Here is a 17,285-nt window from a genome sequence, read left to right on the forward strand (position 1 = left end):
TGAAAGAAGATTGAAATATAATAAGGCAAATAGAGTCTTTCTTCAATACAAGATGATGTTAATGGAATTAATATCAAAATATATTATATTTATTTTATTATATTTTAATGTACAACAACAATATAAACTAAAAATATCTTCACTTGATATATATCACTATTATGAATGTTTGAGTTGCCAACCAGACAAAGAAGATGACTTTGGAGGGCAAAGGTGAGGACCAGATTCTCTTAGCCAAAGAAAGAATTGAACGCCTAGAGTTGCTGAGAAGTGGTAATGGGATTTAACAGTGAATATGGGACCGGTGGTCCATCTCCATTCTCCAAAGAGTTGAATCAGGCAGTTGAGAACGAGGTTGGCTGTGAATGACTAGGAAATCCTGAAGTTGTTGCTGAAGAGCGATATCCGATGGATTAAGAAATACATAACTAGGGTCTAGGTGATTCAGGGCTTTAGCAACAGTGATGTTGTGCATGGTTTGCAGTTAGGGTCCATCCTTTGGAAGGTTAAAAATTTATTTATCAAGTAATATTTAAACAAAAAAATAATTTATCCATATTCTTTTATATATCAGAAAATAGCTCCGGAATCTGTTGCCCATGTTCTTTTGCAGTACTACTTTTCTAGATAAATTACTAAAATCTATCTATATTTCCGTGATATCTTTTATTATATAAATATTATTATTAATAATGACTATATTATATTATACATCATAGAGAGAACGTATAATAAAATATGTATCATAATACATTACATTTCATTATATATATTATAATATATTAGTATATATATTATAGTATATTATTATAATTTATTATATTATAATATATAATACAATCATATATTATTATAATATAATATATTGTTCTATAATAATTCTAATGTCATATCATACAATATATTATATTATATATTATAATAATATGCTGCATTAGAATAATAATATTATATTATATTATAATCTTATAATTCATAATATATTACTATATATTATAATATATTACTACATATTATATTATATTACTACTATATGGTTTGGGGTATTTTAGGAGCAAAATAAAAAAGTTATTTTTTCGACTAATGAAAAATGACTTTTCCACCTTTTAGGTGGGTAAGATTTTCCTCACATTTTATAAGTAAATGGTATCCATGAAAAAACCCTAGAGAAGCATGAAAATATGGATAAGTTGTTAATGGAAAGTTGACCATAATTTTTACCTACCAAAGAGTGGCCCTTATTAGAGGAAGAGGTTGGGAAAGGAATATTATGATGTGACTGGTTCGACCCATTTTAAAGTCTAAGTTCGAAAAACTATTCCTAAGCAGAAGAATGGTACCATAAGGAAACTTAATGATGCCTTCATGATGCCCTTTCAAAAGGGCGAGGCAGCAAATCTTACTAGGGATGGCAATAGGTTGGGGGTATAGATTGGGTAGGCTATTACACATACTTGTCTTGCAATTGAGAACCATGTACCTATACACCCCTTGTACCCACCTCAGGGTGGGGTAAGGCAGGATAGGTTGAGTTAGATGAGATGGGTTAGATATGTCATGTTGAGTAAAATTATAATTTTTTTACATATAAATCTAAAAAATCGAAAAAAAAATATCTGGCGTAGATGGAGAGTGGCAAATTAGTTGGTGTTTGATCGACTTGGGGAAGAGAGTGATGGGGACATCAAAGCCCTTCGTTCAGATGATCCTGAGCCCCCGAATTGAGTTAGACCCGGATTGGGTCCATTTGAGTCCAAGTCATTTTTTTTTATTGCATTATTTACTTTTTTCTTAGTCGAGTCAAGTTGGTCAGTTGTTTTGTTATTAGACTAGTCAATTGGATTTATGTAATTAGGTCAATTTAGTAGACCAATTTTGGTAAGGGATTAATTGATGTAAGGGTCCAAATTTAGTCGGTGTCACTTGATTGATTTGGTCAATTGATTACTTGATTTGGTCAAGATGTAAGGTTTATATAAAGACCACCCCTCTTGTATATGAAGCAATTGATGATTGAATGAAAAAACCCTAGCCTCCTTCTTGTTCTTCTTTTTTCTCTGCCTCTTCTCTTCCTCCTGCATCTCTATAACCTCTTATTCCTTCTCCCTCCTTTCTTCTTCCTCCTTCTCTTCCCCTGCAGTGGTCCGTCATCAGAGAGTGGGTGTGGCACTGGAGCTAGGTTTTGTAATTGGAAAGAGAGGCACGACCGCACGAATGGACGACAAGAGTCATGGGGACAAGCAAGTTGAGCAAGTAGGGCAAAAAGTGGAGAGAAAAGTAGTGGAGTTATACATATTCGGGTTAGGTTTTGGGACAGGTTTAACCATTACCTGCACCTGTCCCACATCCGTTGAAGGTTTTGGAATCAGGGCTATACCCACCACCGACTAAAAAATGAGTCCGTTGAAAACTTCCCTATTAGGGAATTCAATTATGGCCGGCAGATTCGGATGGTAGAGCCAGGTCAATCGATAGACCAGTTTCGGGCTGGATCGGGTAACTGATGAGGTGAAGTAAATTACTTCTCTTAGATCTTAGACTAGTGGACTTGTTGAAGAAGAACCATCTACTATAATATTTGTCCATAATTATTTGCTGCCAAGTTTGAGGATGATCATTGATCTTGATCGAGCACCATCTCCACTTTGGTCAGCAAAGCGCAGTTGGTTAGAGGGAGATCATGTATAGCTAGACCTCCAGCAGATTTATGCTTTGTGCACTGTTTCCAATTAATTAGACAGTGGAAAAGTTAATTTGCGATCAACTTAATCAATTAGAGGCTGCTAGTGAACTTTTTGGAGTGGTCTATCACGCGGCAAGACGCTCCGATCCTTAACAGGAAGCTTTTTGAGGCAGCAGTTAAGCAATTGAGCAATTTAGGGGTGGCAATGCATAATCGTCTAACCTGTTTAACTTATTTCAACCCGCTATAGATTGGGCTATATTATCTGTTTAATAAAATGATCAGATTCAGATCTATAGTTTTAACCTATTTAGTAGATAGGTTGGATTTAGATTAACAGATTTTTGATCTATCATGTATTCGATGAACATGAGGTGATCCTAGAGAGTCATGTGGGCCCAGAAAGACAACATATGAAAAAACAATAGTTGAGAGAGAGAGAGAGACCAAGGTGAAACCAAGGTGCAAGATCTGGTATATATTGCGTGACAAAGTTTTAAAGAAATGCATGACATGACTGCACTGCTCGGAATCCTGGCACGGAGAGAAACTTTGTCTGTTCAACGTTGGAACATGATCCTTGTCATGCCACTCGCAAGTCAAGCAAGCAAATCTTTGACTACTCAGAAGCCAAGCATAGCTTCCACTCGCAATATTTTTATTTTTGAACTAAAATTACAGAAAACCTACCATGACTATATATATATATATATATATATATATATATATATATATATATATATATATATATATATATATATATATATATATATATATATATATATATATATATATATATATATATATATATATATATATATGCCAAGTATGGAAAGTTGATGGGCACTTGAAAAATAATAAATGGTCATGTTTATATTGTAGTGTTGGGAGAAAAATGGATCGTTCAAAGCATATGATCAAATCGCAATACTTGAGGGCGAACGTGACGACAACAAGCATACTCTTAGAGCACCCGACCTCAGAGCGCTCGGTTTAGGCATCAACGACCCTAGAGCTCACAATCCCGACCTCGGCTTGATCGTGGCAGGCATGGTCTCGGCTGAGTTAAGCCCAATCGACCTCAAGGCTAAGTAAGACCCAGTCAAAAGGAGAAGCAGACCTTCCTACTCCACCGAAAATCAAGTCCTTCATATCCGGGATCAAATCCCGCAATCTCTGCCTCAACGGTTGTCAACATTTGAATCCACGTGATCCCAATGGATCGCCAGCTAGCCCGAAATCTCGGACTGTTTACGGTAACTCATTGATTCGCGCAATCACGCCCGATCACAGGTAACCGCTGCACCCCCTCCTATAAAAAGGGGGGGAGAAGCTCCAGGCAGAGGGGGCTCGGGCTCTCGCTCTCTCTTCTTCCTCCCCGGCCAAAAAATACATCCCTATGTTATTCCTCTCCATTACTTCTCTCCATTAAAAGCCCCTCTCTGACTTAAGCATCGGAGGGCCTACGCCGGAAACTCCAGCCACAGGCTTCTTGCAGGTCCGTCGGAGACAACCGTCAGCCGCCGCACCACCAGCCGGAGCTCCTCCTCCTCGGTCCACGGTCACCCCTAGGTCTAATTTCCAGCAACATGTAGTATCATGATTTTATCACAAAATTATTGGAATAATATGTTAAAGGAGAGATGTCTGCTTCTTTTCAGGTGTAATCGTTTTGTTTGCGAGTCGTCGTCTTCTTTTTAATCTGATTTTTATACCCTTCAGCTCCTTAATTTACGCCCTTTGGGTGGCTTACACATGTCTGTAGATCATAAAGAAGTTTTACTCCTAATGCCTATGCTTACGAATAATCATCTCCCAAATTAGTCATCAAGACTGGTTGCTTTAGATTTTGGCCGAACAAGGACATAGGATCCGAGTTGCAAGGACATTTTGAAATCCATTTAGAGGGATCCGCTCCGTTGTTTTTCGTTTTTTTTTTTATAGTTACTTGGGTTCTGCCAAAGGATGACACGTTGAGATGAGGGCATTTTACTGGTTTTTTCACCCTTTTTTGATCCAAAAGATGGGAGCCCTATCAACCATTCATCAGGTTAACGAGCACTACCTAGATTAATTTGAGAGAAAATATAAAACAAACAAGTATGTTTGTAGCTCGTATACTGATTTTTTTAAAGTGTTCTTTGGAGTAGCTCTATGAGAAGAGTTGGAGATAGCACTAAGGATGAATTTTATGTTACTTTTGTATTGGAAAAAAGAGGTCAGCAACCAGAATATGTTCGAATTCTATAATAATGATACTGCTTTTGAGCACATGACCTTGAATTACGCCCTTTAAACTCTCTGCAGCTTTTAACAGTCCTGTTTGCTTCTTTGCTTTCCTCACTAATTTGGGGGCTACTGTGTATGAAGACAATCCTCCAAACGCTACAAAACAAACTCGTTACCTGGTGTTTATTCTTCGCATCAGAGCAAGGTAAATTGGAGAGCAATATGGCTTCGTTTTTCAGTCCAAAGATTCCAAAACAAGGGCTGGGAAACCACACCAGCCCGCTCCTGCTCCACTAATGTCAACATGGGTGGCAGGGGATAAACCCAGAAGGATGGCCAATGCCCCACAATCCAAGGCATTGCACCCCAGCAGGAACAACAGCATGGAGGGGCTCGTGATTGCAATAAAATGGAAAGCTGTAGTATGTGGACGGATATAACAGAGTAAGGCACTTTTCCACAGGTCTTCAAGGTCAAGCCATTTCAGTCCTCGTTTGTTAGACTGTGAGAAATTATATTCTATATCATATGCACCAGATAATTGTGCACTATATCAATAACCGTATTTTATTTTATAGACTCTATTCATCATGCACTCGTCCGCTAATATTGTACACACGTTGTAAGATATAATGTCTCATCATACTTACTCCGCGTCCTTGCCTCTTCCTATTGTTTATTTGACAACCCTTTCTTTATGTCCCAGTTCAGTTCATCCTCTTACCCATTTGTCCTTTCATCCAAGTGATTGATGGATTAGTTGGATCCTGCTCTATCTCTGAGTCCCTTCAACGCATGAAAAAAAAAAGGTGCTGGCAGAGAGAGGCTCCATGGCCCCCTTCAATCTCATCTCTTTTCTTCGTCCCTTTCTCCAGCCTCCACCACCATGTGAGAAAGGAGATCAAGTCAGGGGAGGCATGTGGCGCCCATTTGGAAGTGCAGTTGGGAAAGGATTCTCTGCATCAATGCAATGCGAGCAGATGGGCTCTCATTTGCTCTTGCTCGACTCTTGTGGCTGAATTGTTAAGGGCTCGTTTGGTTCGCGGGAAGCATTTTCCCTCCTAGGAATATGATTCCTGGGAAACAAATTCCTAAGAAGAGGATGCCTAGGAAAATACTTTTGGCATGTTTGGTTGATCATGGAAAAGTAACAAATTTCCAAAGTGCTTATGTTTGGTTGGCCATCCACTTTTCTAGGAAAGTTATGTATAATTTCTATTATGCCCTTAATAAAAATTAGGTTTTTAATGTCTCTTTAATGCTTCTTTAATGCTGAAGGGACTTTTTGGGAAAAAGTAAAAATGGAGTAATTCCTGCCTCATGGGAAAGTAACTTTCCCATGTTTCTCATGGGAAAGACTTTCCCATGAAATGTGGGAATCATATTCCCATGGGAATTCAACTTTCCCTTCTCTCTCCTTTGAAAACTCCAACCAAACAAGAGGCATCTCATTACTTTCCCGTTGACCACACTTTCCCCCTTCTTTTCCCGCGAACCAAACGAGCCCTAAGAGACTGATCAACTTAAACTTAAAGGGTCCCATATTCCTTCTTTAGCTTTCCGCATCGTTACCATCTCAGCCTAAAGTCGGATTGGCGTCCATTGAACCTATCAAATCGCCACCGTTGCTGCTGTGGCCTCGGAAGAAACTCTGAGCGCATAAAACCCATCACCTACCACTGCACCACTGGCACTGATCTTGGTCCAACCCAGTCATTCGCACTGAGGGTTTCAGCACGGACAAGACTTCTTTCAACAAACAGGACCACACGACTCTTGTGGTGGACCATGCTTCTCTTCTCAAATAGGCAAAGTGGGTGGGGGAATGGGGGAGTCCATTTAGTCTTGGAATTTAGCAGCTAGAAATGCCCCCCAGTATCAGCTCAGCTATCAACTTGGCAATCCATTTCAGGTGTTTCAAGGCAATCCATTTCATGTGTGAGATGCAGGAGCTTCACAAATGAGCTCTGTTTTGATCTTTCCTTCTGAAAATTAGGAGGAGAAATCCAGCACATGCCCCCAAGTGAGGACTACATCACAATAACCTTTTTGAGTGCCCTATGAGAAATCTGTTGGCAGTGATCAGGCATTACCTTCAAGGGCATTGGCTCGGCTACGAGCAGCATTAGGTAAACAACTACCACATTCCAATATGGTAATACAAAAAGCTATGAATCCAAGCATTGGCCGTAAATGAAAAACAGGCATGTCCAAGGTACCTCTCTGGTTTTTCAGTTTGTGCCCATATGTCAATATGAAGCAAGGATCTAAATCTTCCACAACAAATTTTTGAAGTAGTCTCTTTAATCTACACCTATCTTCTTCCTTTTCTTCTGCTTATACGAAGAAAAGAAGGCACCTTTTCTGCTTTCACTTCAAGCCTAATTGATACTAAATTTGGCAGTATCATATTCAGAATTAGCTTGAAAACGGGTCTTTCTTCTCTGGGTTAGGCTAAGAGGATTCTGAATTAACTAGCCTGTGATAATTTCTAAATTCTGCGCTAAATAGTTTGTAAGTTTCATGCTCCACATGCATGAAACTTATTTATTTTCCATAATAATCCCTATGAAGTAACACGATGTAACTTACACCAACCATGCACATGTTTTTTTCAAAGAAATCACTAGATAAGTAAAATCATAATACTCAGTTCAAGCCATAAATGTAATATTTCTTCTGATGGCACCATTGCGAGCCATCGAAAATTCAGCTGAATTCTCGATACTCAGGTTTCCAACTTGCTATACATTGTCATGCCTACAGACACTTTATGCAGTGGACTCATCAATCCGACTCTTGTGCAGCTGAAATGCTGGATTCACCCAAGCTCCACAGCTGCATTGCATGCCTGCCCAGTTGAATGAACCCAAACGGGCCTTGCAGCCCAAGCACCAAAGTTTCTCTTCAACATGGCCTTCTTGTACTGACTCACAAGAAAGAGATGGCATGTCAAATATAAGGCATGTTTTAAGATCTAACAATGTACAATGCCTGTTCTGCGAGCAATCAAAGAAGATAATGAATGCCGTGCCTACCTGCATGCATCCACTTCATGGGCTCCACAAATATTGAGGAGCATTCGGGTTTCTTGTCACCGTCCAGGGGGGCACCTCTTTTCTTCCATTTGAAGCATCGTTCACCCTCTCCCTGCTTGTGAAGAATCACATTCTCTTGAGCCGCAACAATCCTGCGGCATCTTTTGCAGCGATATAGAGTTTGCGGTTTCTGATCAGTTTCCATATCCTAACTGCCAGCTTGCATTTTCTTAGTGATAATGAATAAGTTTGCAAGAAACAGTAATCTCATGAATCATGTAAATGGTGAATATACCATAAAAGCCATTGATGCAATTAACTTGTCAATAAAACGGGCATTGAGAATAGAGTTTGGATAAACTCAATTTGTTCATGCACAACAGAAAACAGAGAGAAGGGGAGGCTGCATTACATATTTCCTATTGAAGGCTATGACGAAACCGTGAAAGAAAGAGGCAGCGAAAATATTACCAGAGCAACTCCAGAATATGAACAATTCAAGTCCAAGGAGAAATTAAATGAAAACAGTGAGCTAATCAAGAGGCAACTAATTTACTTTTTCTTGAAGAAAGTATTCTAAGCTTATTGTTTCCAAATGTCAGACTCAGCCCAACCGGTGGGATCCCTCTCCACATGGTCTGTGACATCCCGTACCATAGTTCTTTGAAAAAAAAATAAAAAAATAAAAAAAGTGCCGGTTTAAGCAGACTTGTCAGTATTTCAGGGAGACTTGCAGCCACCATCGGCCTATCACTGATCTTCACTAATCTAAATAATCTTGGATAGGGTCTTCTAATTATTCCCCAGTTATAAATATGTGGCGAATGATCAAAACTAATCTGCTGAAATATGAAATATGTTGACTCCTTTACATATCACTGGATGACTGTCTACATGTAACACTGACTGTCAATTTCATCTTCAATCCAACAGCTTCATGGAATTAGTGATTCTTTCGTGAGAGCAATCAGCTCCACTCGCAATGAGTTCCTATTTTATTAGCCACATTCTTTTACCTGGAGTGCAATGGCAACACCTGCTTCTAAGCATTTCCACACTCTTTTCTGCTGAGCATCAACTGATATAAAACACCTCTAACAAGTTCTGGTTCAATTTAACTTTCTTCTTTGGACAGACGACAAGCCCAGGACTTCAATCCTGGCTAGAAGAAAACTAACCTTGCTGTAAAAGGTATGTTTGAAGGCTTATAACTATCTCACTTTTCAGACAGTAACGAGAATGTAAGCTTCAGAAGTGATCCTGGACTTCTCATCCTTCATTCCTGATCCATCACTGAGCTAGAAAAGCACAGGAAAAATAAGCCACTGATTCACTGAGGAACTACAATTCAAAAAATTGCAGAAGCTTTGAATAGTAAGGATGGACATAAGAGACCACAGAATGGATGCAGATTAATCACTAGCATGTTTCCACTTAAAAAACAATGTAAGAGTTTGCCCATTGCTTGTAACTATGAAGAAGCAGTTAATAAAAGTTCAGCAGCTTCTTCCTAGTTGTTGGAGAAAGATAAAAGTTGATTTATGTTAACTAAGTTCTAAGTTCAGGATGATTTCAGATCTAATTGATGCAATTATTAAGCTATTGAACACAGAATTCTTTGAGGTCTATTAAGTCCCATGGACATTGTCAACTAACAATTAGGCAACAAGTTTAGCAGTGAAATATTATCCAGCAAGAAAACATCTTATGAGATATTAGGTCAGGAATCAGGTTTGTTGTTGAGGATATAATTTCATAAACTACAGGCAAACACATAATATTAATTCAGCAGGAACCATAATGAATACAGGACACACTCACCTAGATTCAGGAAGAAGCAGAAGTAATAGACTAAGGATCATGAATCATCAGTCTGGAAGAGTATAGCTTATGATCAAATTGACAGGAAAATCTGTAAGTTTGAACTTCTCACATTCAACAAAACTCCTCTTTTGTCAGATTTCCAAGCAGAAAGAGAGAGAGGCCCCCTTTGCCTTTTTGCTGGTCTATTTCAGGGCTCCAATGACTTCCACTTCTCAGTATTCAGTGGTAGCAAACTTACAAGAATAGTAGTAAACATACAAGAAAAAGTTTGTTATGGTCTTAACATCCATAGGAATCTCATTGTTAGTTATTTCTAAATGTCAAACCCAGATCTGACAAATTTCAGAACCAAATGTTTCTAAATATTCATTTCTTCTGCAAAGATTTTATAACTCTCCCCCCAGATCACCCCTGCTAAATAACTGGAAAAGAAATAAAGGGATGGTTTAAGGTAGGTTTTTCAAGAATCCATACGAAGTCTGCCAGTGTTCTAGCCATTCCATCTCACAATCTCTAAAGTCAGCATGAAGGATGTCATGCTTTCTCTAGACCACAAGATGGCTTGTAACTTAAATGAGCATTCATTGTTCCCAGTGCTCTTAACCGAAACATTAAACATCCCAAAATTAAGCACAACATTTATTTTTTCCATTTGGAGAGCGGGGAAGCAACACTGAGAGGAACTTTCATAAGGAAATCAAAGTTCATCATTATAAACTCCTCCTTGTAACCTCCAACATCAGTATTAGTTGCTTTGGAAAAAAAAAAAAAATCCAATCAATCAAGGATTCAAGCATCTTCATTCGCAGCTATCAGGCCTGATGAAGACTACATCAAACAATCCAAATTCATAGTCCAAGCCATACATGAGAAAATATCAGGCCTCTTAGAAAAAGATTTAAAGTTCCAGAAACACACAACTATAATGAACTCCTAGTATAAAGTCTTTATCTGCATCCGTTGGTTGATAGTAAGGAGGGAAAGAAAGAAAATAACAAAGAAGGGAAAAAATAATAAACAAATAAGAAGGAAAATTAAGAAATCTCCTTTCTTTTGTGCTTCCCTTAAGAAATTTCAAGAGAGAACGTAATAGCAAAAGGTAATCATGGTGGAAGTAGTAGTGTTGACATTTTAGCACAGACATTGGTGGTAATGGTTATGCAAATGGTGATGAAGTGGCAGTAGTGATGGGGATGTCTTTACTGGTAGGGGTGGTTCAACAATAGTGATGGTGTGGCGAGCATATCACCAAGATACTTTGCTTGGTGCCGGGTTCAAGTATCCCAAATCATCTGACACACAGCCACTGAAGAAAATCTCGAGATGGATACACTTCTGAAAAATACACACATATGCACTATTGAAGAAGAATTAGTGGTTGTGAATGGCAGTTATGGTGTCAATAGTGGTGTTGATGCAATAGCAGATGCAATGGCACGGACCAGGAGCCAACAATGATGAAATTGGCAATACCACAACAGCAATGGGAGTGGCAGGAATGGTAGGGGTGGTGCAGCAGTAGGGATCGAGGTGGTTGGCAATACTGGTCAGGGTGGTGTAGGGGTCATGTTAACCAGACATTTGCCATAGGTGCCTAGTGTTTAGGTGTTGCATAATGTAGCATTTCAAAAAGACTCAACATGGATACATTCCTCTATAGATATATTGCAAACATACGTATATAAATAAACCAGAATAGGCTGAGAACTAGACTAAGGCCCCGTCTGGCAGAGCTTTTATATTTTTTGGCCCTCCAAAAGCACTTTTAGATGAAATAGGGGTGTTTGGTAAAAATTTCGGAAAGCTGTTTTAGCTTTACTAGAAAGCTAAAAACAGCTTTTTGGAAAAAACTCCAAAATGGAGCTTCTCCGAAAAAGCACTTTTAGGCTCCGTCAAAAAACTATTTTAAATTATAATATTTTTTCTTTTTGTACCAAAATACATGTAATAAAATATAACAATTACACAAAATGTCCCTTTATAATCATGAAAAACTGCAGGAGTCCCAACAAAAAATATAATATTATATTATACTATAAATATTTTATAATCATGAAAATATTATATTATACTATAAATATTATATTATACTATAAATATTATATTATACCATAATCATGAAAATATTTTATAACTTTATTATTGTATGATACTATAAATATAATATTATATTATATTATATCATAATACATTAATATGTTATGTTAAATAATTTAATATTATGTTATATTATGAAAAATTAATTTACGCTAATAATTATAATATTTTATACCTTTATTATTGTATTATACTATAAATATAATATTATATTATATTATATTATATCATAATACATTAATATGTTATGTTAAATAATTTAATATTATGTTATATTATGAAAAATTAATTTACGCTAATAATTATAAAATTTTATACTTTTATTATGGTATTATACTATAAATATAATATTATATTATATTATATCATAATACCTTGATATGTCCAGTTAAATAATTTAATATTATATTAAAATATTATGCTATAATATATTATATTACTAATATTATAATAATATTATATTACATTACAAAATATTATACTATATCATATATTTATGTATTTTTTTTTAATTAATACATATTATATTTTGTTATGTTCTATCGTAGAATACTATGCAATGTCCTTTATAATCATTTTGTCATACCAAAAATAATTTTTCAGTTCATACATGTTAAAGTTCTACAGCACTTTAGAAATATATTTACCAAACAACAAACAACTTTTTTATAAAAGCTCTACTTTAAAAAGCTCTACCTCCAAAAACTCTACTGCCAACAGCTTTGCCAAACAAGGCCTAAGTTGATTGGTGATTGATACTTCTTAAAAAAAAGGCATTCGTAGCATATAAGATAAATCAAAAATTTCTTTTTTTTCAAATTAATGTTCTATACCATATATCTAACACTTTAAGTAGATACTGTTTAACACTTGAAAGTTGAAGCAGGTAAAAGTTGAAGTGCCGTAACTTGCACTAAAAGATTTTGACATTGTCACTCTAAAAAGCTCTGGCAAGTGCTGGCAGTACTATTTGATGGAAGCATCATAATTATTGGGTACCAATAAATGCCTGTACCATGTCTATTGTCTCTCATTGTCCAGAAGTGTCAGCACTCTAGCAATCATTCAACCTTAGAGTGGTTATCTGACTAAACTATTTTCTGTAAACAGCCAATGCCAAATAAGATGAAATGCAATATATCTGTTATTTGAACAAACAATTACCTAGCTAGCATGATAAGAAAGGGTTGCAATATTTTCATAGCATCAAAATTTTTTTACCAAAAGCTTGTAAAAGAGACTTTATTTTGCAAGAATATGCTGTGGCAACTGAGAAGCTCTCAAGTAAGGTAGCAGAATGCATGCTATAATGACAGGTAGTGAAACATATGGACTATGGAGAAAGAATTTGAGATATAAACCATTTGCATGATAAAGGCCATTCTAGTGAGCTTTATAATGCAACTAGCACTGCTCAAGATAGTGTCTCAACACAGAACAAAAGCCAGATATTCCACTTCGTGCTAAATGTTTTACATGGACTCAAGTTTCTATGTTGGGCATGGGCATGTGCCTAAGCGCTGGATCCTTTTAATAGATAAGAATTTCTTCTTACAAGGTCGAGTCAGATCATCATATAACTATGTCCATGCTCCAGTGTCGGGTATGGATACTCTTGGCTAAGTCAAAGGGTCCAGGTAATAGATATAAAACTTTACAACCCAAATAATCCAGAGGAAGTTCATCATCTATCCATTATGAAAATGAATTCTTCATTTCTTAAAGCAAAAGTCTTTCTTTCTTCTTGCTAATTTCAGTTAAAATCGATTTACATGCATTCCAAGAACATCTTAAAGGTACATGGATTTTTATAAGGAAGCCTAAAGGTAGCTTTTCTTTATCAAAATGGTTAATATTTAGGTTTTGAGCTTTGAGCAAAACTACTATAAGGAACGTATTTCTTTCCCTAAAATAAGGTTTCTAAACGTATAGATGAGGTACTTTTCAAGACCATTGTTTATACACCTATGTTTATGCTATCTCATTTCCATCTCTTTCTTTTAAGTGTTATACCTTGAGGTTCAGCTACACTATTCAAAGTTCCCAATGCTCATTAGTCAATCAAATAATTTATAGCAACCGAGTTTACCTGTAAACTGTTCAACGGTAGATAGGATACTGTCAGCAACTTCTTCTATGACTAAGACCAGCTTATAAAGAATTAAATCCAAAGAACACCTAAATGCTAGCGCACTTACACTGTCTTAAATCTGAAGGTGCCATCCTCATCATCACGTTAAGTTCTCGGATAACAATCAGAGGGAACAAGATTTGTAAGCAGCCCAGAAAAAATACGTTTTCTTTTGTTAATCTTTTTCTTAGCCTCACGATCCAAGAAGGGCGTATCATGAGTTGCTTCCATGAGCAGCCGAATGTATAAGCCAGCAGCCAGCTCGAAGGTTCATCCACGGGTTTCTTGACGGCAATCATGAGATACCCTCCTCGAATTTGTGAAAGTTTTCTCAGTTGGAGATTTCACTTGTTACTGCTTTCCAGTTTACCGTAATTGATATCACGCCGCGTGCCTAACCACTTTAACTTCAAATCGAAATCACACGGTAAAATCAATTAACAACGACAACACTTAGGAAAGGAAGTTGGAGACAGAGAGAAGCCTTCAAAAGCTCGTCCCTACAACATCAAGATCGTGCGCCTTTGGTTTAAGAATCCCAAAGAAACGATTTCCTCTCAGATTCTAGCCTAGACTAATATTAATTGATCAAAAATTAAGACAAGAAATAAGATGATCGCTAGAGATAAAAGCAAACCCTAAGCGCAGAAACAGTGGTTCGAATTACACATCCCACCAATCAAACAAAAAAATAAATAAATAAAACGTAGCGGATTCGGTGCAAAATTATAGAACACGCAATTATGATGAATTTGAAGAGAAACTCCATGGAATTTTCGCTAAGGGAAACGAGTCGTGGTAAATATCCACCAGCCAAAGGCGCTCGAAATTGATTGCTGACATGCGATGTGGAAGAGAGAGACCCCGTACCTCGTTCACACACGAGCCTCTGAAATCTTGCTGCTTCTTTCTCTCTTTCAGAACAACATCAAGAAGAGCGCCGACCGGGCCAGTCCCCCTCCCTTTTTCTCCCTTTCTTTCTTTTTTTTTTTTAAAAAAAAAAGGGACAACTCCTGTGCCCGTTCGATGCAGAGGTTTAGACCTTGGCCGTCTAATAGCCGAGCTGGGGTTGGGGACTTGGCTTGAGAAGCTAAGGGAATGCAAAACAAATTTGAAGTAATAATTAGTTATCACGTTACAAGAAAATAAATAGCCTGGAATTTGAAATCATGATATGTAAGTATATATATATAATGACAAAAAAAATTATATAGTCATTGCATGGAGATTAAAAAAATTGGTTTTGATACAACTAATAGATTATCATTAAATTTTATTAACATATTTAAATAATTATATGATTAATACATTCGTGATTAGTAAAGAAGCACAAATTTGGGTTTTAATATAATGACCGAATTACATTTTCATGTTTCACATAGAAACTATATAGCGGTCTAGCTAGAAACAAAAAAATTTGGATTTTAAATTACAACAAATAAACTATAGAAGCATATACTGTTAAATTTTATTTTCTTGTACTTTAATAGTGATCATATAAGTCGCAACATAGAAATATAAAATTTTATCTTTTATAATTTATATAGTTAGAATCGAGTCAGGTTCACGTCATGAATACACATGCAGAAGTTAATTGGAGGGGTAAGGAGTGCAAGGGGGTGCAGTTGATGCACATTCATAATCACATATAGCAACCACTTAATAGTCCTATAATCACTATATGGAAGAACATGTTATTAGATTTGGAATTTAAATCATAATAAATTGCTTCGGAAGTCATCAATGTGCATGAAGAGGTGGCTAAGCCAAACCCCAATGTGGGGAAGAAGGGCAAGGAAAAGTTGAAACAAGTCTCATGTTGCAGTGAGCTTCACGAAGGTAAAGGTCACCAGGGTAGAGGTGGCCAAAGTCGATACGAGGGATTGAAATGACGAGTTGGAGCAAGTTGTGGGGGAGTTTCACAAGGACATGTTACACATGTAGAGTATCGTCAACTCCGTGGGCGAAGCTCAATGCCAAAAAAATTTCACATTTTAAGCTCGAGTTCTGAAGACCTTGACCAATCTTCAAGGTCAATACCAGAAGAAAGAAGAGTGTCGAAAAGATTTTAATGTCTTAAATTTATATTTTATTCATTTTCTCATAATATATATATATATATATATATATATATATATATATAAGATTTAAATATTATGTTTTGATATAATAACTAGTGAGTCATTACATGATGAGTGTAAAGTTGATCGCGTATGAATTTCTATTTAATGATTAATTTCACGCTTCTATATGGTGACTATATAGCTATTATTTTGTCACTATAAATTAAACATACAAAACATAGAATATTGTCAAGTATTCACTTCACATGATTCGATAGAATGACTGCTGAATGATTCTATAATCACGCAGTGACTACATGGAAGCTCAAAGTACGGATTGTAATATATTTTAAAAATATGTGAGGGATTTATATTTTTTATTTGGTTTCCTAAGTTTATAATTCTTATATATTAATTTTAGAACCATTATGCGGTCACTAAAATTTAAATAAAATTTGAGAACCAAAATTATTGTTGATCTCTTCATGGAGCTTAAATTAGTTTTATGTCCAATAATTGTACATGGCTGACATTATTATTTACATTTTTGAAAAACTACTCCTATTGATACTGCTGCATTACAAGCATTATGGCTAAGGCTCTTAATGATTTCTATAGAAAGGAGATGAAATCAACTATTTATTATACAAACTTTTCCAAAAGGGCAAACAGACAAAATATTATCTATTTCAGTTCAAGGTTGCTTATGACTCTTCTCAGGCAATTTCTGCATCCTTTCTGATTTCTTACCTTCTTGGGAACCATCACCCTCTGTTTTTGGTGGTGCAGGCTTTATATTAAAAGTATTAGTAGTGCTTTTGTAGATATAGCTAGTATTAAGATTTATGACATAACTGGTCAAGCCGCGGAATTTTGTGTCGTATGGGAAGGGTTATGCTACTTATACTTTGCAGGCAACTAATATTTAATCGAAAAGAGATTCTCGGACAGATTATTCAATAGCCTTTTGATTCATTGCCTATGCTAAATTTCATCCTCTCCTTTTGGATTGTTGGCAATTGTTGCATTTATTATATTTATATATATATAGAGGGGGGGGAGCGAGAGAGAGCATAGTATTTTATATAATCATTCATGCATGATCAACGTTATAGTTTTTTAAGACACATCTTTCTATTCCTATTGAATTTATTATTTATATAAATTACTTTAAAATGTATATTTTTAAATAAAAATAAGTTATATTAAAGTAATAGCTG

At 36.2% G+C, this 17,285-nt stretch overlaps 1 protein-coding gene across 3 annotated transcripts; it reads right to left on the bottom strand.

The window, feature by feature from the left end:
• Nucleotides 1–7,518: 7,518 nt before the first annotated feature.
• Nucleotides 7,519–15,071, bottom strand: LOC103702991 (probable inactive dual specificity protein phosphatase-like At4g18593). Of its 3 annotated transcripts, none has more exons than XM_008785670.4 (4): nucleotides 14,873–15,052; nucleotides 9,129–9,243; nucleotides 7,951–8,162; nucleotides 7,519–7,838 (listed from the first exon to the last, which is right to left on the bottom strand). In XM_008785670.4, the coding sequence occupies exons 3-4, from the start codon at nucleotides 8,153–8,155 to the stop codon at nucleotides 7,684–7,686; spliced, it is 360 nt and encodes a 119-aa protein (XP_008783892.2). In that variant the 5' UTR covers nucleotides 8,156–8,162; nucleotides 9,129–9,243; nucleotides 14,873–15,052; the 3' UTR covers nucleotides 7,519–7,683. The 3 variants fall into 3 exon arrangements, with proteins under 3 accessions (XP_008783892.2, XP_008783891.2, XP_008783893.2); XM_008785669.4 differs by having other exon boundaries at nucleotides 9,129–9,248; nucleotides 14,873–15,006; XM_008785671.4 differs by lacking the exon at nucleotides 9,129–9,243 and having other exon boundaries at nucleotides 14,873–15,071.
• Between the last annotated feature and the right edge of the window lie 2,214 nt (nucleotides 15,072–17,285).

Source organism: Phoenix dactylifera, chromosome 8, assembly GCF_009389715.1.
Source record: "Phoenix dactylifera cultivar Barhee BC4 chromosome 8, palm_55x_up_171113_PBpolish2nd_filt_p, whole genome shotgun sequence".
NCBI lineage: Eukaryota > Viridiplantae > Streptophyta > Magnoliopsida > Arecales > Arecaceae > Phoenix > Phoenix dactylifera.

Bases quoted from the DNA above. Each gene is read 5' to 3' on its own strand.
- LOC103702991 (XM_008785671.4), bottom strand. From the start codon at position 8,155: ATGGAAACTGATCAGAAACCGCAAACTCTATATCGCTGCAAAAGATGC. The intron at 7,839-7,950 runs GTAGGCACGGCA...CTTGTGAGTCAG, and splicing joins CATGAAGTGGATGCATGCAG to TACAAGAAGGCCATGTTGAA.